The following is a 10,182-nucleotide window of genomic DNA, read 5'->3' on the forward strand; positions in this document are numbered from 1 at the left end:
CAGGGGTAAAAATACACCTCATTCAGATTTCAGGAAGGGAAGAGATTAAGCTCTTGCCCACAGCCTCAGGGCAGAAGGATTAAAATCAGGTGCTGAGGCTTTTTAAAGAAAACGGCGGGAGGGTGGGAATAGCAGGTGAGCCAGGATGGGAAAGGGCTGAGCTGCTTTCCAGCTGCTGGTCCATCGTCCAGACGAAAAAGATTCAAACATAAAAGGCTATGTACTTAATTTCTACCCCCAGCCAACGAAAGTTTAGAAATCTGAACATATCAAGTTTTTAAGAGCAAGAGAGAGGCCTGGAAGGAGAGGAGAAAAAGGGAGCAGGGTCAGGTGTGAAAAGCAGTCTGCTTACTCGCTTTTCTCCGGCCAAGATGCCTTCTGCACCCACTTCCTCACTGGTAAAAGGGAGTATTGGTGAGGCCAGGGGTCAAACAAGCTCTTGCTGCAAAGGGTGAGACAGTATTTTAGGCTTTACAGGCCAGATGGTTTCTGTCCAAATGACTCAACTCTGCAGGAAGGCAGGAGAGAGGGGACATGCTGGATGTGGCTTTGTGCCAATAAAACTTTATTTACAAAAACAGGCAGTGGATCAGATGTGGCCTGAGGGTTGTAATGATGGTTGCCAATCACTGAGTTAGCTGGGTTCAGCTGCTCTGACAGACCCCAAACTGTATAAACAAGAAGTTTCCTTTTCAAGTAACAGTCGCAGTATAAGAAGGCCACGAGGTCTCACACCTTCCCTTGAAGGATACAACCCAGATTTCACACATCATTCTGCCTGCATCCCATTGGCCGGGATGTAGTCACATGGCCATCCTTAGCTTCAAGGGAGGCTGGGAGTTGTAGTCTTTAGCTGGGCAGCTATGGGCCTGGCTAGATCTACTATGGAGAAAGTGGAAAGGCAGTTGCACAAGAAGCTAGCAGCCTTTGCCCCGCATGGGATCCTGATTCTTGTCATTGATTCTCTGCCCTGCAGCCAGTTTCAAGCGCCCGGTGGTGATCCTGGGACCTGTGGCTGACATTGCTATGCAGAAGTTGACTGCTGAGATGCCTGATGAGTTTGAAATTGCAGGTGAGAAACCGGGTCCCATAGCAACCTCATTGGTGAATCATTTCATAACCCTTTCCCAGGTTGAGGCAGCTTGATAAGGGGGCTGCCAATGATGCTGTTTGGGGGAAAGAGGAAGAACAACCATGCCAAACATGAGGCAGATCAGCCGCCAGCACCCCTCCAACCCCTGGGCCAGACACCCTCAAACAATCTTGCCACCCTTTACCTGGATAGAGCCTCAGAATCCTTCTTAACACGGTTCACCAAGCAGCCATTGCCAATGGAGCCAATTGGACAATTGCCAGTTGTCTGTTTGTTCAAGAAATTTGTCTGTTGAGCTATAGACACAGCATCGAACGAATACACAGGGTCTCCTGAGGAGACCAAAAATGAACAACTGCAGGAAGAATTAAGCTAAAGTAGGGAATCAACAAATTACAGCTCCTGGGCCAAATATGGCTGTTTTTATTCAGCCTGCTAATTAAGAATGGTATTCAGAGACTTCCCTGGTGGTGCAGTGGTTAAGAATCCGCCTGCCAATGCAGGGGACACGGGTTCGAGCCCTGGTCTGGGTAGTCCCACATGCCGTGGAGCAACTAAGCCCGTGAGCCACAACTACTGAGCCTGAGCTCTAGTGCCCGCGAGCCACAGCTACTGAGCCCGTGCGCCTAGAGCCCGTGCTCCACAACAAGAGAAGCCACAATGAGAGAAGCACATGCACTGCAACGGAGAGTAGCCCCCCCTCACCGCAACTAGAGAAAGCCCGTGTGCCACAACGAAGACCCAATGGCAGCCAACAATAAATAAATTTAAAAAAAAGAATGGCATTGATATATTTTTTTATTTTATTTTTGAAATAGGTGTGGCTCTTTTATTTATTTATTTATTGTTGGCTGCATTGGGTCTTTGTTGCTGCGCGTGGGCTTTTCTCTAGTTGCGGTGAGTGGTGGCTACTCTTTGTTGAGGTGCGTGGGCTTCTCAGTCCAGTGGCTTCTCTTGTTGTGGAGCATGGGCTCTAGGCACACAGGCTTCAGTAGTTGTGGCACAGGGGCTCAGTAGTTGTGGCGCACGGGCTTAGTTGCTCCATGGCATGTGGGATCTTCCTGGACCAGGGCTCGAACCCGTGTCTCAGGCATTGGCAGGCGGATTCTTAACCACTGCGCCAGCAGGGAAGCCCAAGAATGGTATTGATATATTTTAAGTGGTTAAAAAGAAGTTATAACATTTTTTTTTTGTGACATGTGAAAAGAACTGAAAGCTGCAACTTGAACAGATACTTGTACATGAAGATTCATCCTGATTCACAGCAGCCAAAAGATGGACACAACCCAAGTGTCCATCGACAGGTGATGGATAAATAAAACGTGCTCCATGCACACCGTGGAATATTATTCAGCCTTAAGAAAGGAAGAAAATTCTGACACTCACTACAACATGGATGAACATTGAAGACATGATGCTCAGTGAAATAAGTCAGATACAAAAAGACAAACACTGTCTGATTCCACTCACAGAAGGTCCCTAGAGGGGTCACATCCACAGAGACAGGAAGTAGATGGTGGGGGCCAGGGGCTGGGGGAGGGGGATGGGCAGTCAGTGTTTCATGGGGACAGAGTTTCAGTTTGGGAAGATGAGAAAGTTCTGGAGATGGATGGTGGGGATGGTTGCACCACAGTGTGAATGCACTTAATGCCACTGATCTGTGCGCTTAAAAATGGTTAAGGTGGTACATGTTATGTTACACACATTTTACCACAACAAAGAGAAAAAAGGCAAGTATGCGTCCCCCTCCTTTTAGGCCCCAGCATGCCTTCTCCCTCAGCTGCCATGCTTTCTAGGAGGGCTTCCTAGAGGAAGCAGTACTCCATCTCATGTCCTAGAGGACACATAGGGGATGGGAGAGTAGCTTCTTTCGGGTCACAGCCCAAGCAAAGGCCCAGAGTCGGGACCGAGCCTGGGAAAGTGAGTGTGTGGAGCATAGACTATGCATCTGTCTCCCCATCATGCCAGTCGTTGGCTCAGTGACTCTGAGCTGGTGACCGTATGTCCCTGGCTCAGTTTCCCCATCTGCCAGTAACAGCCACTCCTGCTCAGGATGAGGAGGTGAGGGTCGTGGTCAGGAGGGGACCCAGTGTGGTGTCAGGAGCGGGGCCAGCAGGAGCTTCTGCTGCTGCTGCCGGCGTTAGGATTTCTCTCAAGGGCCATGGGGAGCCGTGGTGGGTTCTTGAGCAGGGGAGAAGCAGGGAGACATGATTCTGAAGGGCCAGTGGACTGCCCTCCCGAAGCTGCCAGTCTCTCTCCCCTCCACAGAGAGCACGTCAAGGACCGACGGCCCCTCCAAGATCATCAAACTGGACACCGTGCGGGTGATTGCAGAGAAAGTAAGCAAGGCTCTGCTGTGGGTCCCATTTCACGGATGGGGAAACTGAGGCCCAGGTCTCCAACCTGTTCTGGCCCCACACCCCACAAGTGTGGTTTTCCCCCTCTTGGAGGCTTTGTGATGTGGGGGACATGAGGGAGACAGAGCCTGCCCAGAGTCACACAGCAGCAAGTCCTGGGAAGAGGCAGAGACTCAAACTGGGGCTCTGGTGCTCAAGACACTGTGGCCTGGGCTATCACCAAGCCCCACCCCAACATGCTGGCCTGCAGATGTGAGAGGCTGGGGTCCACTCTGACCTCAGACTCTTCATCTCTGTCTCTCTGATTCTTCACCTGTCTCTGATGCTCCTTCTCTGGGTGTTTTTCCCTCCACTGTCTCTCTGTCTCCCTCCCCCGTGGCTCCCAACATTGGCCCAGCCCAGGACAAACATGCACTCCTGGACGTTACACCCTCAGCCATTGAGCGCCTTAACTACGTGCAGTACTACCCAATCGTGGTCTTCTGTGTCCCTGAGAGCCGGACAGCCCTCAAGGCACTGCGCCAGTGGCTGGCCCCCACCTCCCGCCGCAGCTCCCGCCGCCTCTACGCTCAGGCCCAGAAGCTGAGGAAGCACAGTGACCACCTCTTCACAGGTGGGGTGGGAGCTCAGGGTTTGCGGTGGGCGGTGGGTCCTGGCCTGAGTCTCCCAGCCATGCTGATGCCCCTTCCCCCCGACCCGCAGCCACCATCCCCCTGCAGGGCACAAGCGACTCCTGGTACCAAGAGCTCAAGGCTATCATCCGCGAGCAGCAGACGCGGCCCATCTGGACGGCTGAGGACCAGGTACCTGTGAGGGTTTGGGAACAGTCGCAGTTAGGGCTGGTTTAGGGGCCATGGCCAAGGCCCAGATTTGACCTGAGGCTAGGGTCTGGACCTGGTTCCTGGGGTGAGATGGGATTGGGGTCTACTCCTGACGCTGGAGTCAGGGTTGGGGCTCAGCTCAGATTTGGGGGCTCAGTCTGGACCAAGGTCAATGGTCAGAACTCACCTTGGGGTCAAGGGTTAAGGCTCAATTTGAGGTTGAGGACTGGAGTTTGGAAGGTGGTGTCCCGGGTCTGGGGTTTTGTCTAAGATCAGGGAGGGTCGGGGCTCGGCTCAGCCAGGCCATGTGCACCCGCAGCTGGACAGCTCCTCAGAGGACAACCTGGACCTCCCTTATCGCAGCCTGGCTGACAGCTCCGCGGATCTGAGCTGCGACAGTCGGCTCAACAGCGACTATGAGACAGACGGTGAGGGCGGCGTCTACACAGACGGCGAGGGCTACACGGATGGCGAGGGTGGGCCCCACATGGATGTGGATGAGGGGCCCCTGGCGCCAGCCCTGGCCCGGTCCTCGGAGCCCGTGCTGGAGGATGAGCCTCGGATCCTGCAAGATCACGGGAGATCCTCGGGTCAGCGGGGGACCCAGGTGAGCAGAGCACCAGGTTGGCCCCAGCAAGGGTCTCGGGATGGGGCTGAGACACCTAGGGAGCCTATTTGCTGCCAGGATGTCGAGGAACAGATACCTCCCCGACCAGATCAGTAGCTTGGACCTGGATCTAGGGTATCTGAACCACTGAGTCACTTAAAGCAAATATTTAACCTCTGCATGAGTTTCCTTATCTGAGATACAGGGATTGATGGTAAAGTCTTGAAGTCACGAGCTTGTTACCTTGTTGTTGTTTTGTTTTTTGGCCACGCAGCTTGTGGGATCTTAGTTCCCCGAACCTGGGCCCCCTGCAGTGGAAGCTCAGAGTCCTAACCACTGGACCGCCAGGGAATTCCCACGAGCTTGTTGTTTAAACAGAATACACTTAGTCCAAGTCCCGGCCCACAGAAGTCGGGTGTTTGACAATAACAAATATTGACTTAGCACTTATTCTCTGTGCGGCTGCCTCAGCCTCCAAGGTGCCCTTCTGTGAATTTGACAAATTCCTCCAGACCCTCTCTAGGGAAATGTAAAAATGCACGAGTCTACGATGTCTCTGGTAGAATGGTGCTCCGTGGGGTTGTGCAGTACCCGACCTGCTCCACTGTCCATGGCATCCTGATTATGGGGCAGGCTCTCCTCTAAGCACTTGACATATATGAATTCATTTATGAACTCCTGACAACAGCCCTCTGAGGAAAGTCACAGATGGGAAACCCCACTCCCCCTTTGCTGACAGGATGGGAGATCACAGCCAAGGCCTTCCCCTGTCCCAGGCTGTTTTCTCATTTAAAATTGGGGATGAGCTCCAGACTTCTGTGGGGGCAAGGAGAAAGCCTGTGGGTAGCACTGTCGGGGGCAAAGGTGGGGAGGTGGGATGGAGTGGTTACTCATCCCAGTTTATCATACTTGGGGGATAAGTATTAACCTCCTTTCTCCCTCTGCAAGGTGGATGGCTGCCACCCACAGGGTCAACGGCGACAGGACAGCATGCGGTAAGAGCCCCTGTACTCCACATTGGGGGACCTCAACCCTCCCCCTGGGACTCAGGGTGTGGGGTGGGAGAAGAGACCTAGAACCAAGCTATGCCTTCGTGGTGTTGGGAGCCTACTGAGTGAGACAGAGCCAGACAGAGCTACTCCAAGCCCCATATAGTCAGGGCCATGGGAGTAGGAATCCTCTTCCTGGGAGGATTGGGAGGGCTCCCTGAAAGAGGGGAATTTGGAGTGGGCTTTGAAGGATGTGTAGGAGTTTGTCAAGTCTTGCTCATCTCTGACTGCACCCACTGTGCCTAGCCCAGAGTCACCTCAGATAATGGTAGGTAAGTCCACACCCTTCCCACCCACAGCCTCTGTTCTATTTTCTGATCCCCAGGACATATGAGCGAGATGCTCTGAGGAAAAAGTTTACACGAGCCCGAGATGTGGAGTCCTCTGACGAAGATGGCTATGACTGGGGACCGGCCACTGACCTGTGACCCCTCCCAGGTGGCCAGCTGGCCTGTCCTCCCTTTTTCTCCCTGGAGCTGAGACTCAGCTTCCCACACAGAACCTGGAAACCTGCCTCCCTCTGCCCGGTCTTTAATAAATGGAGTATTTTCACAGCACTGTCTTCTAGTGACTTCCAGGGACAAGGGGCCAGAGTAGGGTGCTGTCTTTCCTCCCTCAACCCCACAGACGCAGATCTGAGGCTTTGCCCATTCAATAAGCTTTTAATTTTTTACATAAGAAAATAATATAGAACCAAGAAACTTTTGGGGCCCTGGCCAGCCAAGGAGGGTCCGTGGACGGAGTTCCAGGGCCGGCGGGGGCTAAGGCACAGTGGTGGGGGGAAGGTGGCTGGTCACAAGTACACCGGCTGCTCCTGGCCTGTGAGCAGGCGGTAGGTGGCAGCAGGCATCGTCTTGATGTGGACCTGGGGGTGGAGAGGAGGCGGCAGCTGGAGGCGGCCTCCTCCCACTCAGGCCCCGCCCACCACCCCCTCGCAGCGTACCTCAATGTGGGCCTCCGTGAGCAGCTCAATGATGCGGGCGTGGGGCGTGGCCACCACACTCTGCCCGTTGATCTCAATGATGCGGTGCCCCACGCGGACGCCCCCGCGCTCGGCAATGCCACCCCGGAGGAGGCTGCAGATCTGGGGGGACAGGAAGGGCCACGCTGCCCAGGGGTCCACGCCTGGGGCCGCCCACCCCCCACCGGGTCCGTGGGCTGGGGACTCACTATGCCGTCCTCCACGCAGAAGCCCAGCTGCTCGCGGACGTGGGGCCGGCGGATGATGGCCGTGGTGACCGGTGGGCAGTGGACGATGCTGAGGGTCACCAGCGTCTGAGACTTCACCTCCTGTGCAGGATGGGGGCTGTTGGCCTGGCTGGGCCTCCAGGGGGGCTGCCAGACTTCCTGTTGGGCTGCAGCCCCTCCTGGGCCTGTTTACCCACTCATAAAATGGAACCTATAGATTCTACAAGACCCCTTGAGAAGTGGTTAAGAATGCAGACCAGAGCTGGGTGGCCTTGGAATCAGAGCTGTGGCACCTCTCACCTCCCTGGGCCTCAGTTTCCTCATGGTCAAAAGCAAGGTTCTAGCAGTGCCCACAAGGCAGGGTTACAAGCACTCAGTAACACACTGCGTGAACCGTGTCAGACTTGCCCTTCTGGCCTGGCCAGGCCCCTCCCCATCTCTGGACCTCAGTCTCCCCGTCTGGGCAATGAGGGTCAAGACTCAAGAATACACTTGCTGCCTCATGGCACAGAGGACAGGCCTTGTGTTCCAATCCTGCTCCCACACCAGAGTGGTGTCCCTGGACTTACCCTCTCTGAGCCTCGGTTTCCCAGAGTGCACGGGTGCGGGTAGGACTTGAAGCTCTACTTGCCCCTTCTGGACTGAGACAGAGACCTGGCCTGGGGCTCACTTTCCCGGCCACATGGGGAGGGGGGGCCTACCATCTGGGGGGCCCTCGCAGGCCCTCTGCCCCGGCCACCCCGGAGGACTCACGCGGACGGCAGCCTGGCAGGCGGCCAGGGGCAGCCCCACGAGGCTGGTCCCGTTGATGGCGGTGATGCGGTCTCCAATGCTGAGGGCCCCTGAGCGCTCGGCAGGGCCCCCGTGCAGCAGGTTGGCGATGACAGCCGTGGGCAGCAAGGAACCCCAGCCCGACTCCACCAGGGCTACGCCCAGACCCTCACCCCGGCGTTTCTCGATGCACACCTGGGGGGTCACAGGTGGCGCTTGAGGGCTGCTTGAAGGAGGCAGGAGGAGGTGGGGGGGCGCGGGAGGGCTTCAGGGCCACTTGGTGGGCCGGGGTGGGGGACCCACTTGCTCACCTCCCTGCAGTTCTCGCTATTGGAGAAGTGGTCGAGGTCCCCGTTGTGGAGGTGGCCGGGGCCCGTGGCACCCTGGCTCTGCTGGGAGCCCACCTGGCTGGGGTTGATCCCGCTTTCCCGCAGGAACTGACTGTAGGCCACAGCGAAGGCCTGGCCGATGGCCTGGGCGATGAGCTGGGCCTGTGGGGTGGGTGGCACCTCTCTGGAGGTCCCAGCCACCTCCTTCAGGTTCCCCCCAGCCACTGACATCCCTACTACCAGCCCATCCACCCCCAAGTGGGACTGGCCTGCCAGCCGCTGGCCGAGCATCTAGGGGGAGGGGAAGGGAGACAGGCCTGGGGCAGGGAGGGTTTGGGGAGACGGCTGCCAGTCTCAGGCTCTTACAGGAAGGCCTGGAATATATGGCTCAGGGCCTTGAGGAGGGTGAGGACGGAAGGACGCTGGGGTGACAGTGCGACATGGTGGGGCTTTGGTGGACAGTAGGGGCCGCTGTGAGTTCCCCCTCGCCCTCAGGACACCCGGAGCCCGCTGCTCACGTCCTCTGAGTGGAAAACGTGGCAGATCATCTTGTAGAGCCGGCGGCTGTGGGGCTGGGGTGCTGGCCGCCGGGCCAGCCGCCGCCGGGCCATGAGCACCAGGACGCTGCCGATGTCGGCGATGTAAGAGATGGTCTGCAGGGCGTGGTCCATCAGGGCCTCCTGGAGGGGGTGGGGAAACCAGTCTGGGTGGGCTGCGGGGCCCTCCCTCGGCAGCGGAGGCGCCCACGCCCCAGAGGCCAGGCCTGGGTCCCGTACCTGGGAGTCAGCCGTCAGAACCTTGACCCTCTTGGTGGAGACGAAGAGGTCTACCTCTGTCATCGGCTGGGTCTCCCCATCGGGGGCCTGCGGGGGGCGGGGTGGGACATGGAGGCCCCCAAAGACCCAGACTCTGACTCGCCAGGCTCAGAGGGCCTCGGGGGACCTGGCCTGCAGCGCACCTACCCGCCCACCCACCTGCCGGCCCCTGGCTTCACCTTGACGCGGTCCATGGCCTCCTGGGCCTGCGCCATGCGCGTGCTGGGGGGCGGGTTTCGCTCAGACACCAGCTGGGTGGAGCCCAGGTATTTGGCCCCGAATATGACACCATCTAGGAGGTCTTCGTGGTCACAGGGGCCGGATGCTGAGGGCGACAGCAGAGGCGGGTCAGCGCCCTAGAACCTCTGCCAGGCTTGTCCACCCCTGTGGGCTCTGCCCAGAGCCCTGAATGGTCTGGAAGCACAGAGAGTTCTGCCCTGCGGCTTGGCACTTGGAGCCACACACGTCTGCCCACGGCCCCAGAGCCACCCCATCAGCCGGAGCCACAGATCAGTGGCTCGGCCCCCATGGATGTGGAGCCCTCCGTCAGTCTAGAGCTGGCTCTGCCCACATCTCAAGGACTCCCAGGCAGAGGACGCGGTTTCAGGAGCAGGCTCTACATCCAGAACCACAGCCAGAAACAGCTCTAGTGCCCACACACAGCACCACCCTGTGTTGCTAGAATTCCAGGCATCAGGCTAGAGCCAGACAGTCCCACTCTATTTCTAAAACCCTTGACATTATAGAACCATAGTCAACTCTGCTGGATGGTTCTGGAATCCCAATCAATCTAGAGCCAGTCAGCTCTGCCCACTGCTCTAGAATTCTCTATCGGCCCAGGACCACAGACAACTCTACTCCATGGTCATAGAACTGCCCAAACAGAGTAGAAAGAGGCAACTGTCCACATACCTCAGACTCTCATACTGTCCAGAAACCCAGGTGGTTCCTGATCTGTGATTCTAGAACTCCCTGACACGTCTGAAACCACAGAATTCTGCCTGGGATTTTAGATACCAACACTGCTCCAGAATCACACTTTTCCACTACGTGATTCCAGAACATCTTGATCAATATAGCATTGGGGGGCTTCCCTGGTGGCACAGTGGTTGAGAGTCCGCCTGCCGATGCAGGGGACACAGGTTCGTGTCC

The 10,182-nt window shown here is 56.8% G+C and overlaps 2 protein-coding genes across 3 annotated transcripts in view; one reads left to right on the forward strand and one right to left on the reverse strand.

Moving 5' to 3' along the window:
- TJP3 (tight junction protein 3) overlaps positions 1–6,484 on the forward strand; it is a 30,903-nt gene extending 24,419 nt beyond the window's left edge. Inside the window, exons 15-21 of one of the 2 annotated variants that reach the window (XM_007460348.1) lie at positions 977–1,072; positions 3,362–3,432; positions 3,853–4,063; positions 4,153–4,253; positions 4,591–4,878; positions 5,827–5,873; positions 6,253–6,484. In XM_007460348.1, coding sequence (XP_007460410.1) covers positions 977–1,072; positions 3,362–3,432; positions 3,853–4,063; positions 4,153–4,253; positions 4,591–4,878; positions 5,827–5,873; positions 6,253–6,355 — 917 coding nt within the window. In that variant the 3' untranslated portion in view covers positions 6,356–6,484. The remainder of the gene's footprint in view (positions 1–976; positions 1,073–3,361; positions 3,433–3,852; positions 4,064–4,152; positions 4,254–4,590; positions 4,879–5,826; positions 5,874–6,252) is intronic. The other variant, XM_007460347.1, reaches the window with a different exon arrangement.
- A 236-nt stretch (positions 6,485–6,720) lies between these two features.
- Positions 6,721–10,182, reverse strand: part of APBA3 (amyloid beta precursor protein binding family A member 3) — a 6,533-nt gene continuing 3,071 nt past the window's right edge. Inside the window, exons 3-10 of the mRNA XM_007460349.1 lie at positions 9,210–9,355; positions 8,992–9,078; positions 8,734–8,895; positions 8,198–8,377; positions 7,869–8,081; positions 7,098–7,217; positions 6,871–7,011; positions 6,721–6,792 (exon numbers count right to left, since the gene is read on the reverse strand). Coding sequence (XP_007460411.1) covers positions 6,721–6,792; positions 6,871–7,011; positions 7,098–7,217; positions 7,869–8,081; positions 8,198–8,377; positions 8,734–8,895; positions 8,992–9,078; positions 9,210–9,355 — 1,121 coding nt within the window. The remainder of the gene's footprint in view (positions 6,793–6,870; positions 7,012–7,097; positions 7,218–7,868; positions 8,082–8,197; positions 8,378–8,733; positions 8,896–8,991; positions 9,079–9,209; positions 9,356–10,182) is intronic.

This window comes from Lipotes vexillifer, unplaced genomic scaffold, assembly GCF_000442215.2.
Source record: "Lipotes vexillifer unplaced genomic scaffold, Lipotes_vexillifer_v1.1 scaffold225, whole genome shotgun sequence".
In the NCBI taxonomy this organism is placed as follows: domain Eukaryota; kingdom Metazoa; phylum Chordata; class Mammalia; order Artiodactyla; family Lipotidae; genus Lipotes; species Lipotes vexillifer.